This window comes from Antedon mediterranea, chromosome 9, assembly GCF_964355755.1.
Source record: "Antedon mediterranea chromosome 9, ecAntMedi1.1, whole genome shotgun sequence".
Taxonomy (NCBI): Eukaryota; Metazoa; Echinodermata; class Crinoidea; order Comatulida; family Antedonidae; genus Antedon; species Antedon mediterranea.
Window position 1 is genome coordinate 9023196 of NC_092678.1, and position 27956 is coordinate 9051151.

General features: G+C 32.7%; 1 protein-coding gene across 3 annotated transcripts; it reads left to right on the forward strand.

Annotated features, from left to right (window-relative positions):
* The first annotated feature begins 1066 nt into the window (after positions 1 to 1066).
* LOC140059583 (orphan steroid hormone receptor 2-like) lies at positions 1067 to 27642 on the forward strand. 3 transcript variants are annotated; one of them, XM_072105543.1, is made up of 11 exons: positions 1067 to 1144; positions 7944 to 8158; positions 10766 to 10894; positions 12795 to 13038; positions 14835 to 15014; positions 19752 to 19919; positions 20202 to 20541; positions 21064 to 21285; positions 21820 to 21959; positions 22581 to 22718; positions 23371 to 27642. In XM_072105543.1, exons 2-11 carry the CDS (start codon positions 7970 to 7972, stop codon positions 23652 to 23654), a joined length of 2034 nt encoding a protein of 677 aa, XP_071961644.1. In that variant the 5' UTR covers positions 1067 to 1144; positions 7944 to 7969; the 3' UTR covers positions 23655 to 27642. The 3 variants fall into 3 exon arrangements, with proteins under 3 accessions (XP_071961644.1, XP_071961645.1, XP_071961646.1); XM_072105544.1 differs by having other exon boundaries at positions 19782 to 19919; XM_072105545.1 differs by lacking the exons at positions 1067 to 1144; positions 7944 to 8158; positions 10766 to 10894 and adding an exon at positions 12366 to 12606.
* Positions 27643 to 27956: the final 314 nt, after the last annotated feature.

A 27956-nucleotide genomic window follows, 5' to 3' on the forward strand; every position in this document is an offset into this window, starting at 1 on the left:
ACAATTTACCAAGGATTGTATTTTTACAGTGACCGTTTTAACCGTACCCGTACATTTTTTTTCAAAATGAATATTATTTCCAAAACTGCTAAGGTCCCCGGAAATTGCACTTATAAATTGATATATGAAACAAAATTATAAGTTTAGAATCAGCCCATAATGGTTGGGACGGAGCTAAGACAATTTGGAAAAATAGAGTTGCTAGGACTCCGGAAATTCGATTATACTTTGATATATGAAACAAAATATATAAATCTCCAGAACCAACCCACCACGGTTTGGGCTGAGCCAAGACATTTTTGAAAAATAGAGCTGTTAATAATAGGTCCCCCGGAAAATGCCCTTATTATACTTCGAAATGTGAAATGTATCAGTACTGTATCAAGGACCAGCTCTATGGTTGGGGCTGAGCTAAGACAATTTTGAAAATTAGAGTTGCAGGTCTTCATAAATTGCTTTGAAAATGTCAGGCCCAGAGGTCTAAAAAGGTTGACCTTTTAAGGGACAATTAATAATAATTTAATTAAACTTTTATTTAATTTAAAACTTTCAGGAAATATTACAAAAGAGGTAGAGAGAAAGACATTTTAATAAAAAAAAAATGTGTTCGACGTGCGTTCTTTGATTGTCTGCTGATTTTATTTAAAAACCGTAGAAATAATATAAGTACATAAGTAGGCCTACTTACTGTATCTATGGTTTTACGAGTATTAGATATCTATGCTAAATGCTGATTTATCTTTGGCGCCCTCTATCAATTATACTTGCATAATTGTGATAATCATTTAACAATTGGTTTTAGTTTTTATAGAAAAAAATGTTCATTGAAATATAATATTTTATTTTTCATAATTCTGTATACTGTTTAAAATGTTTTTTTTATAACTATTTAAAAAAAATACAATAATTAAAACATTTCTTTGAAATTTGTAAAATAACATAATGTTAGAGGACCCAACAAACGTCGCAGGGGGTAATTGTTTAGCCAATCATATGAAAGTAAAGGCGTTCGTTTTCGTTATAGTAAAACATCCAATCACATTGCAGCGACACATAAGGGTTTGGAGAAGAAGGTCACGAACCCTGACCCGTTTGCTGTATTTTTCGAAAAAGTATTTGTTCATATTTCTGCCGAAATTTAAAGGTAAAACGTTATATTTTAAATTTTCAATGCTAATGTTACTTAGTTAGATGTTTGATATTTACTGGTATTAAGTATCCATGTTCTTTGAATTGTTAAAATTGCCAAATATTTACTTTCAAATGTACGTAATTGCGAGTGATCGTAAACTGTGTTCAAAGAACATGCTTTTGGCGGTGTCTTGTTGCACGCCATTTTCCAACAATACTCCGTCACACCCACAATATATGTTGGATTTGCAGAGGTAAATGTGCATTTTAACTTTCACTTTTTACCCTAAAAATTCGAAAAATGGGTACAACAATCATGTTAGACACCATATTTTGTTATGTTTTGGTTTGGTTTACAATCATGTCCTATTAACTTTGACCTTTGTGCGGGTAGGCAAGGTAAGGTTTTTGTGAAAAATGACCCCGCGTATGTCCGTTTGGTTCGACGTTGTTTTGATATCTAAAATAATGGTGATTTGTTGTTTCAATAATAGGAATATTTTGGTTGAATTGCACGCGTTTTTATACTTATTTTGTGTTTAATAATAGTCTATATTACACTTTACAGCCGTTGGTATTTCGTGTGAATAATCGGTTAATAATAATAATATATAACACTAACACCAGGCTAGCTGGCCTGGCTGGGTAGCCCTACTACTACTACTACTAGCCTAGGCTACTACTAGGCCTAGGCCTAGCCTTACAGTTCAGTAGACCAAAGCCTATACTATGTATATAGGCTTAGGAGTTTAGTTAGTAGGCTAGACCGTAGCTATTAAGTATTAGGCCTAGTAATAAGCTAAAAATAAAAGCAATACTTTATTGTGTTAAAATTTTACGAAAATAAAAGATGCTAAAGAAAAATTATGCTGTGTAAATTTTAAAGATGTATATTGATTGTCCCCCTGAAAAAATAATTCTTACAAAAATTTTTTGTTGAATATTCCATTTTAAAAATGTAACATATTTAGTTATTCACTTTGACCCAAAATTGGATCAAAAGAAAATTTATTTGCCTGAAAAAAATGTAATTTAGAGCAAAAAATGGTCAAATTGGCTGCCAGCCAATGGATTTTTGGTTGAATTTAACTACTTATTTTGCCATTTTATAAGTGAAAACATGATTTTTTTGGGGGGTTTTTTTCTATGGAAGTGATTACCTAGAAAATAACATTCAAAGTCTGATTTAATTAATCTTCATTGTTCATGCTTTTAGGGGACAATACATCTTTAATCTAGTAGGATGTGCATCAGAAAGTGACAACATGTATTGTATGTACTGTACATGTCAAATACGAGGGCAAGACGTAGATGAGAGGGACATGTAGGTTGAACTCTATCAATCAGTCGGCAGTTTAAAACAATTTATGGATAAAATATGAATTTTTTATTTTAGAATAAAATGTGGAAGTATTGGAATAATAAAACTACAGCTGCTTACAGACTTAAAATCAACGCAAAAAATACACACATTTTGGTGGTAACTAGTTAAAATTAGATGATGTGGGCGAACAAGTTAACGAAACTATATTTTGGGTGTATTTTTAATGTACAGTATTTTATATTTTGTTTGTTAATTAGATCAAATAAAAAAAACGCAGCCTAAATCATACAAACGACCACACACATTTTCCATTATATCTGTCTGTGTATTTTTATTAATTTACATTTTTTTAAATTTCAAATGGTACCATAGGCCAAAGTTTTGCAAACAACGGGCAAGCGTTTTTGAAGGGCTTCTTGAAATTATTTTTCTAGTGTCGTAAAGTACCTTCAGCAATACCGTATGCAAATTTACAAAAAGGAAACCGTGTCAGAATGGTGTTTGATGTTACAGTAGTACTGGTTATGAGTTATGTTGCTATTGGTTGGATTGGTGGATATACTGTACTGTACAGTAGTTAGAGTATGTGGTTTGATCTTGCTGAAAATGTTTGTAAACCACATGGAAGAATTACTGGTGGTATGCAATTTAACAATTGTACACAGTAAATGGATAAGAAAAAAAAAATACTCTGTTCATCATAAAAGTTGCACAATAAAAGAATCAAAGTGAAAAATTTCTACTGAAATAGTTTATTTGTTTTATTTACAGTAGTATGTATCCAATGTAAAAATTCAAGTATTATTTTTCTTTCAGTTACACTACAGTAATTCAAAAGGAAAAATCTGATTATCCGTTCTAAAGTTATGGTTGTTGCAATGGCCAAAAAAAAATGTTTTTTGTTGAAAAATTGCGTTTTTTGCAGGTTATATTTGGAAATATTTTTTAAGAATTATAAAAATAATAATAATTACTTTCAAATTCTGATTTTTGCCAAACCCACAGAGGTGTTTGCACTATGATCATACGGCCATATTGCGGTGAAACACCGGTTCTCGTCATATCACCGAAGTTAAGCAACGTTGGGCCCGTTTGCGTTCTGGGGAGACCGTCTAGAAATAGCGGCGGGTGCTGTATATTACACCATGTACAGTCTAGTTATTTCTGAAATATAATAATATATAAAATATTTTTAATAACTGTTAATATATAAATTGTGTAAAAAGTTTGTTTTGCTGTTGGTAGTACTCTACTACTGTAGCTAGACTACTGTACCTATTGAAAACAACAGGCTTAAGAAAGGACATACAGTATGCAAAACATCATTAGCCATGGACTGATGGGATAACGGTGTAACCTCCAAAAGTTAATACAGAATCCTTTTTATTCCCCTGTAGTCTCGGTATATAATTCTCCCCACAAAATAATTGATTGAGTGTTTTGATCATGTTTTGAAAAAGGGTAGTAGTTTTTCAAAAGTTATTTTTGTGCGCATGTCTTGCGCGAACATCTTACACTACACTAGCTACTGTATAGGCCTAGCTTAACGTTGTGGCATACAGTAGCTGAAATAATTGTCTTTCCTTTATGGCAGAATCCGTTAAAACAAATTGAGCAAGACATTGAATTTTAGCTGATAAAAGTTCTGGTTCTTTTATTTGTTTACCCTTTCACGCGATCAATCAAAGTGGGTGCATCACATCACAATATGAAAATATTATGCGCAATTCATGTTGGGATTTTTTGCAGACCACTAAAATTATTAGAATCTACTAGCCCCCTTCCCTACGTTTTTTAGATCTAATTTAAGATCACAAACTATATTTAATGTAAAAATAATACTATATGGTCCTATTGCGATAACTTTTTTCGTCTTTAAACGGTTAAAAATGTGAAAAATAAGTCTATTTTAATAATTATAGCGGCCCGCTATAAATCCCAAAATGCATTGCGCGCGGATTGATATTTTTGTTTTTCACCTGTAATTCGCCCACTTTTCGATCGATCGTGAGGCCAAAACAAATGGAAGACTCCTAACTTTTCAGCGAAAATACCGGGTTTTCCCCAATTTGTATCAACGGAGTCTGGCAAAAATAGAAAGACAATTAATGCAGCAACTATACAACGTCAGGCTAGGTATATAGCTAGCGTACGATGTTTGTACGTTACCGATGTTTACCAGCTAGGCCTACAGTAGACAGGCTAGGCCTAAGACCGTCCACGAGAGGTCGATCGCCGCGAGCTACTTACAGTAGGTAGTGCATTGTTTCTCACTTTTTATCATAATTTACCATAAAACGTATTTAAGACAAGGAATGACATGGTTTAATGTTTTTAAAGTGATATATGTATTATTTTCCAAAAAACGTCCAAAATTGCAGGGAAGGGGTCTTTAACTGTTTGAAATAGAAAAAAATTATCGCAATATATAGGTTTTTTGCATCATTATTTTTTACATTGATCGTTTTAATAAGATTTTGTTTATATTTTAAAAGAATCAAAATTACTTTATGTACTGTACAATACATTAAAAATGTTTACATTTGCTGTAGAAGAATTAATTTTGTGTAAACAGTACTTGTTAAAGTTAGACAATTCCTACTGTAGGGCAAGTCATGATGGATACTGTAGATGCTTGAATTACAATGAGGCCCACATACTGTACTGTAACCGCACCACACCTATAAAAATATTGATAATCCTAATGTTCTTTAATTAAGGGTATGTTCAGACTCACGGAGTTGCGGTGGAGTTATGTAAGCGGCGTACATATTTTTGTGTCTGAACCCTGCCGCGGATTAGCGTTAGGGAGCTGTTACTCCGCGCCAGTGGCGTTAATAACTCTAGCGGGAGAGGGTAGATTTCATAATGCTAATCCAGTGATGCATCAGTGATTTTAACCTTAACCAATGAAAATACACGACCACGATTAGCAGACAGCAACTACTGTACATACCCGTACCCTATGATACGACAGCGAAATAGCTATGTCAAATGTATTTTCAGGTTCAGATTTTAAAGAACAGTAAAGTTGGCGTCAGTGATATGATGTTCATAAATTAAATCAATTAATCAGATAATTGTCTGTGTAACAATTACGTTTTAAATTATTTTGAATTAAAATGCAATTCTACAAGTAGTAAGAAAAAATCAGTATATTTGAAGGTAAACATTATATAAATAAAAAAACAAAAAAACAATGTAATTGTCATGAATGTACTGTATACATATAGTTCTATCTGCTTTGACCTGATCAGAGTGTTTTAAACGCAAGGCATTGGAATGTTGGTTGTTGTGTCTGAACACCTTAGCTTTTAACGCCACGGATTACCGTACGCCTTGCGTAGCTAACTCCACCGTAACTCCGTGAGTCTGAACATACCCTATTAGTATTAATGATCTTTCTAAAGGTATTCCAGAGTTTAAAGGAATGCATTATTTAAAAGATACTCGGTTGCATGCACTACAGTAATGTATTTTAAAATAAACTTTACAGTATATAATTGTATTCTGTATGATTTTTTTATATAATGATTTACAAATTTAATAATAATATTGACAAGATCATATTTTTAAATTGATGATGTTACAAATTTAACATTTATTGTACAGTTGGACCTCAGACAACAAGCATTGTTCATTTGTTTTATATTGCTTTGTCTGAGCATTTAATACTTAAATTGTTCTATGAAATCTATCAGTAATTTTGTTATGCATACAAATTATCTCTGGCATCAATCTACATCTTTTTTATGCACTCATGACATGCAGTAATGTAGGACAAGGTTCATGGGGTCAAAGGGTCAAAACTTGATGTTATTCAGCTGACGCCATTTCTCCAAGGCATCCAATTAGAAGCTTTCATTGCTCTGCTTGCATTAGACTGTCTGATTGGCTATGAGCCATGTATCTACAAATAAGATTCTATGCAACATTTTATATTCATATTGTAATTATAATATTTTATAATATATTTTCATCAGTATGTTTTGACAGTTACAGTATATATTCCTTCAAATTAGTAATTTAAAAAAAAAATATTGAGTGTCAGTATTTTCAGGATTCACTTTTATTAATAGGGTTTTCTTTTATTTATTATTATTTACCATTAATTACTGTCAGTATGAATAATTTTTTTTAATAATATATTATTTTTTAACATTACAGTTTTATGCTTCCTGTACAACAATTATTTGATCATTTAAATTTAAAACAAGAGATATTTACTATAAAACAATATTATTATATTATGGCACTTGGTAATTAAACTGTATACAGTATTGTACATGATATTGTTCATTACAATGTACTGTATATACTGGAAATATTAAGGTAATTACTTTAAATGTTGTTAATGTTAGTCTGTAATCTAGTCAAGCATCGATGCGTTCATGTACACCTACAGTATTATGCTAGCTTCTTGACATAAATTATGCAGCAGCAGTAGTCAAATTCTATTTGTTAATTTTATTTTTCTTGCATGAAATGTATACAGTACAAGATGGCAATAAATAATTTACTGATGTTGTATTGAAGAATTTGGCATAAACAGTATTGCTGTTTCTATTTCCAATTTATTTACAAAACACATATAAAATACATATAATATTGGAAAATATATAAATTATGATTTATTGATTTAACAAAAAAAAATGTGTTGCTTTGATTTTGTAATGTAATTTGATGAAATATCAAATTACTAATACTATGCTTTACATAATGTTTAAATCTTCTCTACCACCACCTACTGAACTACAGTGCTACCAGGCAACAGTATTTCTACTGTTTTTTTTTTTAACCAGTGAGTTTTTTAAGAACCCCTATTTAAATTGAAAATCTACATTTTACATTGATTTCTTGATTTAAAAAAAAAATCATGTCAAGTTTGACATTATTGTTGGTTAAATATGAAGAAAGTCCGCGATATAAAAAATGTCCAATTACAATACAAGGTTAGTAATACTGTAAATATTTGGGGAGAAGAAAGATGAGGGGAGGCTGGCTGCGAGTTGGAAGAAAGATTAAGAATATTGTAAAGCGTGTGAAAGATACTGTTCAACTTGACAGTATCGGAGGACCACAATAATATTTCAGGTTTACCTGCCCCTTCTATGACGAACTGGGGATTGTGCTATGCGGAAAAAAGTAAACATGACCTTGATCCAATCGCACTTCCGCCTGCATTGTGGTTAATGTGTCATTCATAACGAATGCACATTTATACTGTAAACAACTGCCAAAACCGGTCTCGAAGAAAACCGTGTTTTTGTTTTTTTTTCAAAAGAAACAGGCCCTGTTATTTATTATGAGATCATTGATTTAAGTACTGTATGTTGCTCAGGTTATTACAGTACCAAGCTTACAATGTACAGTTCAGTAGACTACAGTACAGTACGTTATAATCTACAAAGCAAGCTCGTACTATACACTGTTAAAAATCTACAGTAGTGAACTTAAAAATTACTATAATAATATTATTTTTCACCAGGTGTGTCCACATAGTCTTCTGACCAGATGGATAGTCTGCAAGTGGTTGAGCAAGTGGAGATGCAGGTGGAAACCCTGGAATCGGAAGCTACCTCTCAAGATGTGACAGAGGAAGCTGTACAGGAACATCAGATAGTACAGATGACAGAAGGTGATATGCAAGTCACAGAGGTGCAAGAAGTACATCCAGGTGTAGAACAGGTTACAGTTCAACAGGTAACCATTGACTTTTAATTAGTAGTTAAACACTTCTGTTTTTACATTCATCCTCTAGGACAGGACCCTGCAATAAAATCTCCCCTGACTTGTTTTGAGCAGTTTTATTGCCACACTGATCAATTTAATTTTTCTTGTGTAATAATATCCAAGTAGCAATCGAGATTACTGTAGATGGTAGTGGTACTACAGGTAGCCTGTTCTTAGCATTAAGTTAATTACATTTTGTTGGAGAGCTGAGATCTGTTGATTGAATAGTGAGGCTGAGTTTTGATGACTTGTAAGACACTCCTTTTTTTATGATTCCTCTGACTAACTAAAAATTAAAGAAAAAAACAACTTGTTGAAGCTGGCGGTCAACAAAATCAAAACAACAACATATAACAGTGTCTATACAGTATATCACGATAACTTCGTAAGATCATGATAATTAACGTCTGAGAGCACGTTAACCAGAATTAACGTGATAAACAAGATCACGTTAACAACTTCCTGCAGGTTCAGAGAACATCATGATAAAGAAACTCACGATAATTTCTTCAATTCTTTAATACAATGGTGACTGTCCATGTACAGTAGCATAGGTATCACAAATCAAATAACTACTTCTAGTACAAAGCAGACAAGTATTATTTAAGACATTATCATTATTTGTTTACATACAGTACCTATTATAATGGTTTGAGTAGTGTTCCATAATTACAAACATTATAAAGAAGTCATTAACTGATGTAAATTGTAATTTTTAACACCATGGTGTCCATGTACAGTAGGTATCAGTTTTAATGAATTCATTTAAACAAAGCAGACAAGTTTTATTTGATAAAATGTAATCATTATTTGCTTACATATTCTACTAGTGGTTTTAGTATTGTTCATGTTACATAATTCATGTGTTTTCATTCATAATGGTATATTTATTAAAATCATCTTCACAGAAAAACTGAATTGTGACAATTTTTTACATTATTAAAAGGTATATTTAAAATGTGTAAAAAAGATAGCATAAAATAAAAAAAACAAGTTGAGAAACACACAATACATAAAAATTTAAAAAACAATAAAATGAAAAATATTTACAAAATATAACAAAGTTGTGTCCATGTAGCATAGGTATTTTTAAAGATTATTATATGTTTTATACAGTACTTTAATAGCCCACCATTTTTTAAAAGAAATTTTCATGAAAAACCTTTTTTATTTACCTTTGAAACTAAGGTTTACAGTAGGAGTAACTTAAAATTATATTACAAAACAAATTAAACTCTTTTCAAATGTGGGCCCTTGTACAGTATGTATGTCACACTTATTGGGTACTTCACAGACACACCCATAATATAGTTTAATACCATTTGTAGTCTCAAAATGAATGATATTCTGTAAAAATATTTATATTTAACCAGTTGACCTGATATGCAGTTTATCTCTTTTTATTCCCCAATAAATTATTTGACTGTGTCTTTGATAATAGAATTAAAATGTCTGTTTAAAACATTAATTTTTTCTATTTTTGTTTATAATTTATTTCGGTTTTGTTCCTTACATCACAGGAGTATGTTATTACAAATCATTAATTACTTATTTTAATTTTTTAAATATTTGTCATAAAGTCTTGATATGTGACATGCCTATTCATAAATAAACACAACTTCTTCTGGTCCTGTAGTACATCACAAATGTATTATTATTATCAAACAATTATTATGGATGACAAATTATTTGATGTTCATTTAATAAAGAGGCACTGTAAAATGCTGTTAGGGATGACAACAGTCCACAGGGTTTTTGCCAAAGTGGTCGTCGGCTCCATCCATCACTTTCATGATGCCGGCTACCACTATATTTACGCGTAGGTAGATCGTAGCCTATTGTTAATAACTTACTACGATGTATTGTTATTATTATTATCTACAGTACTGTACGCGTTGATCATAGGTTTTTTTATAGAGTATCATGTTTCATGTCATGTGACACAAAACCTAGGTACTGTAGAATCTTCATCTTGTTTCCTGCCATGTGACAAAATAAAATCTGGTCTATATCTGCAATAACATTCTGATAAATATTTAGAATGAAGTTTAACTTTTTTTTGTTTACGATCTTTTGTTGTCGGTATCGTTTCTGGATCAACTGGACGTTCGGTAATAGGTAAAAAAAACATGCATGAAGAAAACGATTAAGATTATAACACCGGGTTGTTTACAAACAGCATTTTTCCCGACCTTATTCTGAAATGCGTGGGGAAAAGGGGGGTTTGCCAACCACCACTCATGACATGTCAGTGAGAACCCGGAGTCCAGGGGTAAATTCAGAGGTAAAATGTCTCACGAAAAACCAGCTTGCTTGCCCCCAACAGATAATTATCTAAAGGCCTGGTTCTACTAAAACCAGCTTGCTTGCCCCCAACAGATAATTATCTAAAGGCCTGGTTCTACTAAAACAGTATTAGTACATTGATACTACAGTATGTTCTTGTAGAATTTACCTTCTGAACATTTTTTTTACCATTAAAAAGTACAATTTTTATAATGTAAACATTAACACTACTGCACCCACTTTTTTTATACAATGACCTAATTTTAATTATAAAACTCCCTTTCTACATAGGTTCAAATTCAAGGTGGCTTACAGCAGGTTCAACAACAGATTCCAATTCTACAACAAGTAGTAGTGACAAATCCACAGCAGATTGTGCAGGTCACATCCGACCATGCTCACATTGCTTCACCACATCAGGTACAAAAAACTGGGTTGTTTTTGCCATTGTTCCATAACAAAAGTATTACTTTGCTATAAATATAAATAATTGAAAGAATGTCTGATTCTTTTACAGTACAGTATTTATAGTTACATCAGAGTAGGGCAAACATTTGACCACTGAATTTAACTCCCTGACAGACACAAAGTTTCTTAAATTATTATGCCTGATTTGTTTATCAAAGAAACAACTTAAAAATCAACTTTCCCAACACCAGCCACTACAGTATGTCTTGTTTTCAGAAAGCATTTTCAATGAGTACCGTATATTTTGGTGTATAAGGTCGCGCCCAGCCTCAACAAGTTCTTTCTAACTTGTTATTAATGAGTTTCGCACCTGCAACATCGAGTGCATGGCCGTGTGTGTGCTAGCCTCGCTCGATCATTTCGAGAGGGCGCACGTTTTCACAGACAATCGTATTCGATTAGTATCTATGTATCCGAGAAGTGTATACGCTAGGTCCATGCTATAATCAACTGGAGAATATACTAGTCGAATACCGTACACCATGTGGTCGCCAAGAAGGGCTTGCGCTAGGGGTACGGCGATCGTGCGTATAACTATAAATAATACATTCCAATCGTAAACGTTTACAAATGAAATTTTATCGGAGCGCCTAAAACAGCTCTATAAGTATAATGAACAAATCTTTTCATCATATTTAGTATAACATCACGCAAAAATGCCTTGAAAACTAGGCAGAAGCAGGTTGCCGTTACGTAGTACACTGTAGCTAGCCTAGGCCTAGCCTACTCAGGCCTAGCCGCGCCAACCAACGAGGTGACGATTATGTACAATCTGTGTGGTGAGGCATTTATGTTCGCTGTATAAGACGCACCCTTAATTTAGAGGTCAAATTTGCGAGTCAAAAGTGCGACTTATACACCGAAATATACGGTACTTGAATGAATTTAGTACTTTTTGGCCAATTTTTAGAGTTTGGTTTCTAGAGAATTCACTACAGTACAGTAGATTAAAGATGTGTTGTCCACCAAACATAAATAAATAAAATCCATCTTTAAATGCATTATTTTGTATTTAATGTTATTTATTTCGGCAGAAAATTGTTTATATATAATTTATTGACTTTTTGATTTTGTTTTCTATAAATTTACATTTTTTCATACAACTGTATAGTGAAAGAAGCCAAATATAGTGTTATTCCGCATTTTTAAAACTTTTGTTTCATGTTTCTAATTGACTACTACTATGGATGCTTTTATTTAGTGGCAAATAACACATAGTATTTTATGTGATCATTCATATGAAGCATCCATGATAACAACCATCTGGTGATTTGGATGGCACCCCCAACCATGCCCCAACTAAATGCCAACCAATCCAACAATAAGAATTGGAAGATGTTAGCTAGAACAGGAAGCGTGAGTCACTCATGTCAGGTCGAAAGGAAAAGTTGAGTGCAGGTCTGTTGGGTCACATGTTTACCCCGACAGCGAATCCCTGACTAATGCCATTACAAGTTTCCTTCTACTCCTCACAGTGATGGTAACCTTTTGCCCATGGTACTGCTTAATTGATTTGCTGACATAAATGCTGTATTCTTCAGGATTGCCAACGTATTTTGATTAAATATTGCCCATATCTTAGCTTTTAATATGATCCATATGTAGACATTTCTAGGTCCTTACATTTTGTATTTTGTAGTTATTCATCTTCCATCATGAACCTGGTATGTATTTTTACAAGTGTTTAGTAGTTAGATGCAAACTTGCTCAACTACAGCGTTTTTTTTACTTGTTCAGATCACTTTTCTATATTTCGTGAATTTCATTATGTAGTATTATGTTTATCTTAATACATTTTTAGTTTGTTTGGACCTTCTTAGAATTTAATGTATTTCAATGTTTTCTTTTGTAGATTACAGTGCAAGCTGGCCCTCACCCAGTTGAGGCTTACAAAGTTCAGCAGGTCAGTGTAAACCAACAGACAGTCGATCACATTGTGAAGATCCCCACAACAGTTGCAGGGCTAGACCATCAAACAATGGAGAGGCTGGCTAAGCTGCGTGATGAGGACTTGATGATCAAAAGCCCAGGCACGCCAAAGTACTCGCCACAACGACCTGTTGAGTATTGCGTTGTATGTGGAGATAGAGCATCAGGTAAATATTGGAACACAAAATGGCGTCAAGCTTGGCATGTGCAATATTATTTTGACTATAATGTCATGTTACCCACGTACATTATGTGAAATTATTTTTTATGTGAAGATTTTTTTACTATCCATTCAGAAGGTGTACTTAAAATTGATTGATTTATTTATAACATTTTTATCATGCAAATGAAGTTTTCTATTGGTTGTAGTTTTTAATATGCAATTTCCAACAACTATTCATTTTTTTATACTCTTGCCCTAATAACGATTTACACTGGAGCTCCTGTTTAAAGTCACTATCCAAAAGAGAAGAGTGTGTGTGATGTGAACCCATGCCAAAAAAGCGACTATATTACAGGGCATTGGCATCAAATAGAACTACATTGTACTGTAAATTAAAATGCATAGATATTTTGTTTTTGCTAATACAGTACTTAGTGTAATAGTATTTTGAATTGAATAAATCATTGTTTCCCTTAAACCTAATAATATTCAATTAAATATTAAATCTTTTCATACTGTAGAATCTAAAATCTAACAACAGATGGCTATTGTTTCATGAACAAGAAAATCGGAACAGTATTTCCTTAAATAAAAATGAACATACATGACTCACTAAACATTGCATGACATCACTGATTGTATTTTGAAATGTACTTCCTACTTAATATCATTATGAACAGAGTTATTTGATGACAATTATAAAGAAATTTTCTACATTCCATCAAAAATTTGAGAACCCATTTCTGTGGAGTCATGCAGCAGAAATAAACCTTTTTTACCTTGATACAAATGGATTTCACAAAAAGATTGGTAACCTCAATTGATTGCAGTATCAAAACATTTTCAAAACTGGTTTCTGTACTAAGCAATTTTTAACTAATTATCAACTCATATAAATGTAAACCTCAATGAACTAATATAGGCCAACTTATAAAAAATAATACTGTATGGTGAACGTCCAGTCGATCCAGAAACGATGGCGACAAAAAATTATTGTTAAACATACCAAGTCAAACTTCATTCTAAATATAGTCGCTCACTCAACAGGACAGACATAGATTTTTGGTCATATTGCAAGAAACACAATACTCTGTTGACCACAACCTTTTATAACCAACTTAATTTGTCAGCGCGCATGTGTGGCTGGAGTGTGGCTGCTCGACTCTGATGATAAGAGCATGTACCTGGATTTTGTGTCCACGTCAATAAACTATTCCCACGTCGGGCCTGTTTTCTTTTAAACACATGTTGTAATAGTAATTCAATATAGGCCTATGTTAAATCTTAACATGGAATATAGCATTTTGCGTAACATAACAATTACATTGTTTAGAACAATGATCTACAAATAACTACACGTAGATACGAAGCAGTAATTTCCTTCTGTACTGTACATTGAGTTTGAATTTTTGTTAATACTAACACTTTCAATTATCCCTTTAACACAACAAATACAAAACACTAAAAAAACTCCATTCAAGAGCATCGATGCTATCAGAGTATTGCCCTCTGTGCTATGGGTTGCTAGCAAAGAACTGTTTTCAATTTTTGTAATGTCTATGCTTACATCACATGTTGATTATCATGCATTAAATTGGAAGTACTGTATAGGAGAACTGTTTTTTGTTGTTTGCTTTTTTAAAACTAAAATCACACAGAAAATGTAACTGAACACCAGAAGCAAAACAGGATATTGTATGCTTCCTGTATCTCTTGAAACTTACTGTAGATGTTTCCACTTTTACATGTGTTTTACCCAGTTACAATATACAGTAATTGACAGTATAAAACCTTTTATAGGACGTCACTATGGTGCAATTAGCTGCGAAGGATGCAAGGGCTTCTTCAAGAGATCAATCCGCAAGAGTCTTGGTTATACCTGCCGAAGCAACAAAGACTGCCCAATCAACAAACACCACAGAAACCGATGCCAATATTGTCGATTACAGAAATGCCTTACAATGGGTATGAAACCAGATTGTAAGTACCACTTGACATCGTTTTTCTTGTCTATGCTCTTGCCTTTTGTGCTTTGCTTCGTGGTTCATTTTTGACATACAGTACCATACTGCTACAAAACTATTTTCAAACTGTGTTTTAGTTTTTTTCTTTAAGCAATCTAAATTGGATGTCTTTCAATTAACAACTAGAAAGCCACTCCGAGAGTGCATACCTCCGCCTACTGTAAAATTCTCCTACATAAGATTTCTCCGGTTTAAAAAAAAAAATATATATATATTTGTGTGTGTCTTAATGCTGTTGGTGATTGAGGCTAATTTCACTACAAGCATGTGTATGCGAGTTTGGTGCAATGGTTATGTAAACAAGTCTTTCAATTATTACAATAGCTTCAGTTGACTAACAATAGAACAGTAACACGAAAATCAAAAAATGTGCACATTAAATCAAATTATGTTTTAAAATTACAAATCACAAATTATAACTCTTGCCTCTTGTACAAAAACGAAGTTTTTTGGACAAGTAGTTCTCGAGAAAATGCAATTTCAGTTTACTTGTTACTTTAAGACTGCTCGCCGGCTTTTGAAAAATTCTGTCCTATCTTTTAACACTAGCAATTCTGTAAAGTATACTCAAAAAGTGGTCCAGAATTGGGACCATGGTCCCAAAATTTAATGGAATGGTCCTTGACCACATATCTATCTATATTTATTTTGGTAAATATCTTGTAATTACTTTTTGAGTAATCCTGCTAACAAACAAACAAACACACGCTACCGATTACATACTGTACCTCCTTGACAGAGGTAAATAATCTTTTAAAGTTTTTGTCCGAATTCTTATATTCACACTAACTGTCAAATAGGCTTCATTCAAAGAAATTTTGGACCTCTGGTGGAAAATTTAGCAATAAACGTCTCCACTCGCTTTCTCACCAAATCGATATCCTCCTCTGTTGTTTTCACTCACGTTGGGACGACGGGAAAGCATTAACCAATCTTCTAGGGTTTTTCTAGGGTTACATTATTTCACCAAAGCAAGCTCTGGGAAAGATAGAATAAAGACCAATGATAATTCTTGTGATCCTAAAATGGATATAATACAATTATTCAAGACAATTGGTTAGGTTTCAAATGTCGGTCCCAACCATTTACTCAGAATAAAACTCCTGCCATACTCTTAAAAGGTATGACTATTATAAATATTCTATAATTTCAGAATGGTTGAAAACTTGTAAAGTACTGTATAACAAATTTAAGCTTAATTGGATAACTGACATGATTCTTAATTGAAGATTTTTTAAATATAGATTGGAAATTGCACTGACAATGTGAAATAAGCAAAAATGCGACCACATGTTTGGGCCCAATATTGTTTCCAACTAGATGATGCATAGTTTATGAAATAAATAGGATTTTAAAATGTCCCATCCGTAATGTCAAATATGGTTATTTCATATTCAATAACTTAAAAAATATCAGAAAAATAAAAAAAATGTTATTTATAAACTTCAACATGTCTACTTTGAGAAATGGCCAAGAGTTATATAAAAATCAGTAAATGAATTTTTTCGGACCAAATACCCCATTAATAAATTTGCAGTTGAAAAGTGGATGAATGACAAAAGAGAAATGAAAATATAAATCTGTGCGCAATGCATGTTTGGATTTATAGCGGGCCGCTTAAATTATTAGAATCGACTTATTTTTCACATTGTTAACCGTTTAAAAAAGAAAAAAGTTATCTCAATAGGACTATATGGTTATATTTTTACATTAAATGTAGTTGGAGACCTTATTTCTTTTATTATCGGAGCAAATAATGTTTCAATTGTAAATCTTCATTTTACAAAACTGACGTTTTCTGTTTTCACAATAGGTACAGTATAAAAACAAAATTGGTTAAAATAAAACAGAATATCAATAAAAACATTTAAACATACAAACAACATAGACAAATCTAAAAAATAAAGTCAAAAACATTCAGATTGTATAAAAATATAACGTTAAAAATGTATAGTATGTACACATAAGATTAACAAAACATTAAATGTATGACTTTAAAAAACTGTTCAATTGGTAACATATTGTAAGGTCTATGAGTTGGTCCCTCTAGCCTAGTCAAAGTAGGCCAGTGCTATTATTATTGATGAACTGATTTAACTAAAACCAAAGGAGGGTGTAAAACAGTGCTATAGCTATAAATTTATATTGTCACCAGTATTGCAATTTTACAAAATTCTAGAAAAGCACTATCATGTTTATTTCAACAAAGTTATATTGCAATTGAAATATAAATATTATAAAATTATGATTGTATCTGAAATAAAACAAAGCAAGTTACATTTTATTCTCTTGAAAATATTTTGAAATCGTATACTGTATGTACTGTTGGTTTTCTCTTTTGATTTCATTTAGTGTCTATCTTCCTCTATTCTAATTTAGTACTAGAAGATTCTATGTATTGTTAACATAAGGTACTTTAAGTCAAGTCGAGTATCATTTATTGTCATTTGTTTTAAGAAAGCGGAACACAATATCCAACGGGCACAACATAAACTCAAAACAAAAATTGTCTACATCATGTTTAGGCTATAATAATAGCTCCTGGAAAGAAACTATTTGTAAATCGTGCCTTATTGGCCTTAATAAAACGAAATCGCCGAAATATACATATAGGCATAACATTAAAATATTTGTTTTTGGGACCTACTGTATGTACTGTACATGTATGTTATATGCCAACTCATGCATTACAGACATGAGAGCAGATTTGTTAGGTGTCGCGCATACATGGCTATTTCTCATGCATCCATAAAAATATATGGATTATTAATACTAAATATTTCTCAGCCTCATCCAGGCCCTTTTCTTTTTTTGATGTAGTTTCCCGCTAAACCCTGAATTGTCCCGCCTTTCAAAATATTTAAATACCATAAAAAAAATGTCACCGAACCAAAGACTATAATAATATTCTTTGACTGAACTAAACTAACTCAGACGTTCAAAACCCCAAGTTAAACATTTCCGGAGGTTTACATATAGTCTGGGTTCCAGACGGAGTGTTGTCTTAATTATATAGTAAAAAGATTTTTTTTTGCACATATGGCGTTTCATATGTATACTACTTGAGCTTGGATACTCCGTCTTGGCACACACGTACAAGTCACATGGTTTGACACCAAGAATTCTTGGTGCATACGATAATCCAGTTGACTGGTTTCAGCCGCATGCGATTGGCTACTCACTCGTATACAGTAGAGTACAGTAGTTTTAATATTCATATTTCAGAATTTCAAAGATTCAACAATCGGATGAAATTTTAAATATAGGGGGGAGAAAGAATTTGTACTACTGTCACATTATGCGTGGCGGATGTCAGTAAATAATTGTCTAATTGTTAGTCAGATGGCATGCTTTAATTTATGTTTGAATGCCATTGTCAGTAATTACTTTGCTACATGGGGTTACCATCACATTGCTATGGGGTTACCATCACATTGCTAAAAAGCATCTTTCATTGATAGTAGAATATTGAACAAGAGAACTATGTTTTTTAAAAAGCAGTTGCTCCACAGCTAATGTAGTTATCACCAGCAAATGTATATTTTAAACCTGTCTAAATCATGTGCAAATGCATCTCTTTACTTTAGCTATTAGTCTATCCACCTCATAAGCGACCATACATCGTAAGCAACCACCCTTGTTAGTGACCACCTCTTTTAAGGGAACATCTCTCATAAACAAAACCTCTCGTAAATGACCACCATCTCTCTTACAGTAAGGGACCGCTTCTGATAATCGACAACCTCTCTTATGCGAAGTTGTCAACAACCTCTCTTACGCAAGGTGGTTGACAACCTCTTTTACGCGAGGTGGTCTTTTAAAAGAGATGGACGCCTAAAGAGAGGTGGTGTTCCTTTAAAAGAGATGGTATTATACTAGAGGTAGTGGTCGATTATAAAGCGGTCCCTTATGAGAGGAGGTGGTCACTCAGGAGAGGAGGTGGTCGCTTACAAGAGGTGGTGGTCCTTTAAAAGAGATAATTGCTTACGAGAGGTGGTTGCTTACAAAAGGTGGTTAATTATTAGAATTTGGCCCTTACAAGAGGGGTAGTCAATTATGAGAAGCAGTCCTCATTCTTATCAGAAGATGAGTTCACTTTACGAGAGGTGGTTGTTATAGAGGGGGTCGATTATTAAAAGCCATCCCTTACGAGAGGTAGTAGATTATGAGAAGCGGCCCCTTCTGAGAGGAGGTCGATACCGAGGGTGGTTGCTTACGATGTATGGCTATTAGTCAAGAGATGCATTTACATAAATTTAAACTTAGGTTTGTAAAATATATAATATTTTCTACATTTGCTGGCTTTTCTACATACTATAAATTAGCTGTTGACCGTTACCTTAGCTGGTGTTGATTTTTATTTACCACATAAGCTGTTGATGTTTCGACATTAGCTGGCATTTTTTATACATTAGCGGTTGTTTAAACAAGCTAAATATTCAGCCTGTTGAAATGATTTAATATTTCAAAACGAGGTTGTTAATATTTAATTTGCCTCTCTCACCAAAATGAAGTAAAACAATTTAAATAAAATTAATCAAGTTAACTTTACTGCAGAAACTGCAAGCTATGTTTTAAAATTGTACTGCTTTGGTGAATGGTGTCTTGTTCTATGATCTGCTATCATCTTCTCTGCCACCTTCCATCCTTCACGCACTACAGATTTTCCTTACTTTGTGCCATTCTCACACAGTGCAATCCAAATTACATCCATTTACTCCAGCTGTCCAGTGTGAGAGAACGCCTTTGAAGCAGAGGGAGAAGTCGCCTGGCAACTGTGCTGCTTCTACAGACAAGATCTACATTCGCAAGGATCTCAGAAGCCCGCTTGCAGCTACACCAACATTTGCACCCACTGTTGGTAAATACCTTCTTTTTGTTATTCAATATAGGCCATTTTGGTTAACTTTTTACATAAACTTATAATTGAAATGTCAGTAAAATTATTAACAATTTTGCAATTGTAACTAATACTTAGTATAAATTTGCTTGTTAACCTTTTCTTAAGCGCAATATATGATTTGTTGTGCTGCGAAAGATAATGCATATTTTGAGACAAAATATTAATGTATAAAATTGGGTGTAAAGTGTGTACCGATATATTCTTTTAACCAATTTATGATTTGTATTTTTTTTTTTAAAGACAAACCAGCAACATCAAGAACAGGGCTGTTTGATCAAGGCATCCTTATTAATGTACCAACAAGTACAACAACGCAGCTGAGCACCGAAACCACAACTACAGATCTCAGCACACTGGCTAGTGTGGTCACGTCACTTGCAAACATGAACAAGAAGGGAGAGTCAGGCTCAGCTATTGAAGGTCTAGAAGAAGAGATGCTTGTGATAGCTAACGGCGAAACTAGCGGAGATCTGCAAGCTGGAGGTGACAAGTCAAATATCAGCAAAGCTTTTGATACATTAGCAAAGGCATTGAATGCACAGTCTGAAAATGCTGAAGGCGGTGGCTCTTCAGAATCTGGGTATGTCATTGTTGCAATATGATAAACCCTTCACACTACAATTTTAAGTTTTTAACATTTTTGGTGTCCAGATTTATTACAAATTTTCATACACATTCGCAATTGTATTATCATTGTATGGTCGGGGGGCTATCAGATCATTATACATGTGAAATACCAGGGCAAGAACACATGCAGTAATAATTCAGAACAAAAAATAATACTGAAACAAATATTTTAATCAAGTCAATAAATTTGAATCAAAGACAATTATAGTTAAAATATCTCTATTAAACAGTTTGGTTCTCTGCCAGCAAACCTCTTGTAAGTTGTCATGTAAGTGGACTTCCATAACACACGGGTGACTGTCTGCTTCCCAGGGGTCTACTGTGTGTAAATAAATGTCAAGTAAATGATACATTTTGATATGGTAGTACATTCGTTTTGTGTTTAGACATTGTATTTTTGGCTGTTCGTTCAGTTCTGTCACATTCAATGCATACACAGTGCAACTAGTTTGTTTACTATTTTATATTTATTTAGGACCGGTGTTTCATTCAATGGTTCATTGAGTCAATCTGATGATCAACCGCTTGTGGATTTGGAAGGTGCTATATTGAATGAATCTCACATGCAGTTTAAATTGACTACACCATCACCCATGCCACAGTTCCTTAATGTTCACTACATTTGTGAATCAGCATCGAGATTGCTCTTTCTCTCTATGCACTGGGCCAGGAGCATTCAAGCTTTTCAAATTATGGGGTAAGTTGATTGTCAAATTTTGTTTGTATACAGTATTAAGCCTTATTCGCATTTGATTTTGTTCTGTCAAACTAACTGATGGGTTCAGTTGAGTCAGATATTCTGTTTGTTTCTACTTTAATTGATTGTCTCAGGTTTACCAAGTCAGTCGTTGTAACTGACTGTAAGTTACTGATTCTACTTAGAAATAAATAAAATTAACTCTTTAATTGTTATCCATATGCGATTTTCATTTGATTGCATTTTCTCAATTTGTATGGGTGGCGATAAACACATGATGACATATTTACAGAGCTCTGATCTTTTCCCTTGGCAGTTAACTGTTCATGCCTATGCCTATTGCTTGCTCCTAGCAAGATTGTACTAAAAGACATTCCGAATAAACATTAATATCATAATTAGAAATTAATTCTTTTGCTGTTAACTCAAGGAACTAAAATATAAATGCACATAAAGTAATGTTTTCAATTTAGGCATGGAAAATTAGCTATTTTTACATGAATTTTAAACGCATATTTTGCTTTGTGTCAACAGAAGTGACTGTCACACAGCAATGGTTCAAAAGTGTTGGAGTGAGCTGTTCACCCTTGGGCTTGGACAATGTTCACAATCAATGGCTCTCTCAACCATCCTCACAGCTATTGTGAATCACTTGCAGACCAGCCTACAGCAAGGTCAGTTTCTATACAGTAACAAATTTATTATATCAATAAATGTGGTGTAACCACTTCATACAATCACATCAGAAGCATCAAAACTTCATTTTTTATTGTGTGTTTCTCTTGTATGTGTGTTTTTCTTTCTGATTTTTATGCTTAAGTATTGGCCCCTCTCGTATTCTAATTGTTTTCAATGAAACTTTGCACCTTCGTTCATTAACTATTCTATTATTATGCAAAATATTTATTAAAAACAACCTATTGGAACACTTTCAATTTATGAATAAAACATGATAGGTTTTGTGAAAATTATACATAAATTTAATAATAATTTGTTAACCAACAGACAACATAAAATGTTAACATTTACGAATTTATTTGTCTCAAAATAGAAACACGCCAACTGATTTAACTATTGGCTTCTGATAAAAAAAAATCAGGCTTTAATTCTGTTTGACTGTCTACAAATCTACCCATGTGACTTATGTCTGACTTCGTTTGCATGTGCCACATTATGTTATGTATAAAGAATGTATTTGTGTATTTAATTAATTTTCTACAGTACCTTAAGTTTCTTGCCAGCTAGATGTATTTATATAGACATTTCACAAGAAAAACACAATTTTATATATTCAGATAAGCTTTCAGCAGATAGAGTGAAAGCAGTTATGGAGCACATTTGGAAGTTGCAGGAATTTGTTTCAACTTTGTCAAGGTTACAGGTTGATTCTAATGAATATGCATACCTGAAAGCTTTGGTATTATTTAGTTCAGGTGAGTTTTCTTTCTGAACAGTTTTTGATTAGTCTGACATAATGTGCCATCGCCAAGTATAAGTCGGATTTTACAAAACCAAGTTTTTTTTTAAATTATGAAACTAGAGATAATTACCTTTAATATGCCAAAAAAACATTATTTAGATACAATGACTTTTGCAAAGTTATTAAAAATCAAAGTTAAGGCACTTAACAAGCGTGTTTAGTGAAAACGATGACTTTTAATGCGCGTTATACACTGTCTTCTCAATATTTCCTTAGCAACAGGCATTATTGTTTATAGAATTACTTGAATTTCGATATAAATTGTTATAGTAGAATATAATGATATTTGTACTAGTGTTTTTAGTTGCCATCTAAAGTGTTAATGTTTAGTGTGCAAACATTGTTAAACACAATGTATAAATTAACTTTATTACTGCAGTTCTTAAAAACGTTGTAGTGTCTGACACTGTAGTTCTTGCAAAGCTTCATTACAGTATATTCAAGTAATTAAGAGTCTAGTCACATGTGAGAACATGTGATTTTGAGAAACTACATACCATCTTGTCCTGCAGGATGATTTACCTTACTTTTACTTTTTTAAGTTTAAACTTTGGACTTTAATTGAACATATTTGAGAATTATAAAATTATTTTGTTTCCATTTAGATCACCCTGGATTACCAAATCCAAAACAGATCAACTTGTTCCAGGAGCGAGTTCTAAAGGAATTTAGGGAGTATGAATATACTGCATACCCTAACAACCCAGACCGATTTGGCAAGCTGATAATGCGGTTACCGAGTCTTCGGTTACTTAGCCCCACTATCATGGAAGAGCTATTTTTTGCTGGTCTTATCGGAAACGTGCAAATAGACAGCATCATCCCATACATTTTGCGCATGGAAACGACAGACTACAATGCTCAAATAACACTTGCCGTTTCTACCTGAGTCGGCCTTCATGCATGTACTGGTTCCGCCGTTCCAACAGGAAGAAGTGTCTGTTTTGAAATATTTTTGTGAATTTAACCAAGAAATGCATTGTATCTATCATATTAGACACTCTCCTATCTGAACAGTCTGCCAGTACCTTTTAAGGCTAAATCTAAGTTTGGACAAACGTGTCAAGTCACTTGAACATTTAATGTCGTACAGACTTTGTAAAGAATTTTCAACCATAGCATCTTATTGTACAATAGTAATTTTTTGTCAGTGCTTGTTACCATAGGTTTACTGTATATTTTATCAAGGTGGTTAAACCACATTTAGTTTTGAATGTCTAGATAATTATCATGTTTTGCTTGGTGTATTTAATTAAATGACGTTTTTTTTTAGATGGATATTGAAAGGCATTTTGCAGTTAGGATATTTTGCATAATTTAGTATCTTTCTGTTACTCATTTTAATGATATCTGTTTGAAATGTTGACTACCACTTTATATGGAATTCCATAATCAGCTGCATATTGTATGATGGATTTTGATCATGACAATTCAATTTCTTTTTTTCATTCTAAAGTTACATTATTCCATTTGTTTTATAATTACGGTTAATAGTTAAGCTAAATTTCAGAGTAAATGTTCCACAAAATGGGTCATAGCATGTTGTGATTATAGTTATGCACAAAACTAGGATCTACTTGAAATGTTAAAAGTGTACTGTATATCAAGAATTTATCTATCCTTATCCTCAGAAACCGATTGAATAAACCCATCCATATTGTTTATGCTACTTACCTGATAAGTTCAGTAAAATACATGAAGTTAAAGTTCTATATGGAATTGTAACTAGTTCTGTTTTGTTATTGTTTTATTATATTGCTGTCTTTAAAACAATTCTTTTTTTTATGTTAAGGTGTAATTTGCTATCCATGCTGCTTGTATTTAAATAGTTTTACATAGTACATAAATGTGTTATGATGTTAAAAATGCTGTGGAATAATCTAATACTGTACCAAGAAGGGAATTGTAAGACTGTAGGCTGGTGTAAATAAAAATGGACACAACTGTGGTTAAGGGTCAACGCAATGACAAATAACGCTTAATGAAAAGTCTTAAATTTTTCATACCTATATTGAGGCTTTTCACATCTGTTTTAATGTGGGTTCAGTTGCAGATGTATTTTGAGCTTAAAACTGCGGGGTTGAACAGCTGAACATTCTCCGGAGAGCGAACTTTTTAGAATATTTAATATTATTATTTAAGGCTAGGCCTAAGCCTATCATAAATAATATTAATAAGCTAGCCTAACGACACAATAATAATGCTAGTTAGAAATTAAGTTAACAGATTACAGCTAGGCATAGGTCTAGTGCTCGTGTACAAATATACTCCTCATAGGCTAGGCTAGTTGGGCGTTCAGGCGCAAAGGCAAAAAGAGTGTCTGGCGCTGAAAGAACCACGCTGAAAGTAGGGGCATTACAACCAAACATTTTTGTATGTTTTTATCTGATTAGTCGGAAGCCATCTGGTTTCCAGGCTGTCAAGAATATTTGATACAGTTGCTAACTACCAACATTGAACAGGTTATCGGTATTGAAACAAAAGATTATTTATTTTCCTTATTTGGAATTGAGATTCAAGGTTCTGTGATACTATGTCACATGTGTAAAAAAGTTAAATATGACTGACACTGTATTTAAATTCCTTTAAATAATTTCAAAGATACACAGGGTCATCATATGTGAAATGAAATTGTACAAAATACAGTATGTTTGTGAACATTAATTTTTTTTTTTTACACTGATTAAATAACAATAGCAAATTAGAAACAAACATGTTATGTATAAACTTTCTTTTCACATGTTCTCTCTTTGCAAATACGAGCACCATCATTGCTTTTTAGATACTACTGTAAATACTAAATTATTGTTTTCTGTTTCCATGGTATTGTTGCGTTATTTTTATTTTTTAGTGCTTGAAATACTATTAATGCATGTCAAAATAATTTTAATTTATATAAAAACAGATACAATCATTTATGTGTTTCTTCAATCTTGCTTCATCAGTCATAATAAGGATTATCTTTACCTTCTTTGTGATTATGTTAATTAAGAAAATATTTATGTGTAATTATTTAAAATTATTAGTTTATTATATAGTCAGTTTTGCCTTTTCTCATATTTCTGGCTAATGTAGGTACTAGATGACAATTTGACACATGGCATTCACATTGAATCACAAAAATCAAACTATAGCTAGAGACTTGGGGCAAGTCCATTTCCAGCATACTGTATATTCATTTTTATGCTGGCTTTAGCAGTCTCATGTCCAAAATAGACACCACGTTAAAGTATAAAATGGTTTGATGAAACAACAATTTTAAAAACTCCAGTGCGAATGTGTCAACAATTCTTGACTTTAATGGTCACATTTGATTGGAAAACAGCAATACAAGGGAGTATAACTACAGTACATTCATTCTTAAAGAATGTCAATCTCATGTTGCAGCAACTGTTCCATGTAATATTACAAGTTCAGCAGGATCTGGCTGACACTCTCATATACCATACTAACATGGTTATGAGTAAACAAAACGTTGTAGAAAACTTGCTCTTTTAGAGAATTGAATATTTCAGACATTTAGGCATAACATTTAATTAGTGGATTGTGTCACTATATCTTTGTAATTGGTCCCCATATAGCTAACATGTCAAAAGAATGGGTATTTCATATTTTAAATATTGCTTCTGGTAATACCATGTTTTCTATAAAGAAAAAGAAATTTGTATAATTCATTACATTCAAAGTGAAATATATGAGTCTTGAGTTTGTAAATAATTTTGAATGAACTGGGGGTAAAGTAAGTAATAATTACAAAAATAAAATGGCATAATAACATTATTTATATTATCATTAGGTAACTTTATCTTTTTTTGTTTTGCATATGTTTTTCTTTGATACCATACACCAATTTAGTTGTATATGCTAATTAACAACATTATTATTACAGTAGTAAACCATTATTAATATCTTGTGGTCTTTCTCATAATTGATTTTACTATTGTATATATTATATATAACACCATTATATTGTTGATAGCACTGGGATTCTATGACATTTTTTAATGTATATTTGTCCACATTCATTTTGTTAGCTTAATAGCCACTGGTAACAATCTGATAAAGATACACGCCTATTCCCATATACTTATTGTTTGTAATCCAAATAATTCATGCAGGTAAAGCCAGTTTTCTGGGCGGATCCCAAGAGTTGGTTCATACACATTGATGAATATTCATATTTTCCATCTCTGCCAACCATTTCGTAGGAGTTTGTCATTTAAGTTAAACATACCATGTTAAAAATACGAGCAACCTTTCACAGATTGGGAAATAAGTTCAACAGACATGCTTTCGAAATGAAAGTTCCCACTCGGGCGCAACAACACAACGCAACGTAAGCGAGTTGACCAATAACAAGCAAAATTTAAAATAATCCACCGCTTGCGATTGGTAAATAACTTGCGTTACCCTTACAATTAATGTTTCCTTTTACGTAGCGCAAATAGTAGAAGTTTTTAATTTGTGAGACCAAATTTCGTCTAGTAGAAAACCGGCTTTAGACACTACACTTATGTGTGGAGGTCCCAAGCTTCAATGCAGTCATTTGGTTTTCAGTAGTAGACCGCTATTTATATTTAGTTTGTTGCATCTTATACTGTAAACCCGCTGTTCAATTATATTTAACGATATTTAATGTGAAAGGAATTTTGGTATCATCATTTTTATAGATTCTATAGTTGGTTTAAAATGTGGATCTTTTGTATATTATCTCTGTTATTGCAATACTGCTGTGCTAAAGGCTTCTCAATAAAAAACATCCAGTTATTATTAATTTTGAATATTTTCTTTTTTCATATACAGCTCCAATTGATATAATGTGGCTCATAATTATCTGGTGGCTTAATTATTTCTTGAATTTTAATTCACTATTTGCCTGAACGCGTGCTTCCGTATATACATATCATGGTTGAATTAATTCCTCCATGCCTATACCTTAGAGAAATAAGTTTTATTTATCCCTGCGTATACCAGGGAGTTGCGTATACTATAATATATTAATTTAATCTAAATTGTTTTTATACTGTTGAAATTCGATGTTCTAACTGATGTTAGAGGAATTCCACCTGGTTTTCCATTAGCTGGTTCAAGTTTGGTGAAGTTTGTGTTTTTGTGATTTTTAGTCGCATGCAAACGCGACTCTACATCACACTGTCAGTCGGTTGGTCGGTCGGTAAACACTAACTAAAAT

Coding starts and splice junctions, on each gene's coding strand:
- LOC140059583 (XM_072105543.1), top strand. CDS start 7,970: ATGGATAGTCTGCAAGTGGTTGAGCAAGTGGAGATGCAGGTGGAAACC. Junction 8,159..10,765: donor AACAGGTTACAGTTCAACAG/GTAACCATTGAC, acceptor CTTTCTACATAG/GTTCAAATTCAAGGTGGCTT. Junction 13,039..14,834: donor ATGTGGAGATAGAGCATCAG/GTAAATATTGGA, acceptor AACCTTTTATAG/GACGTCACTATGGTGCAATT.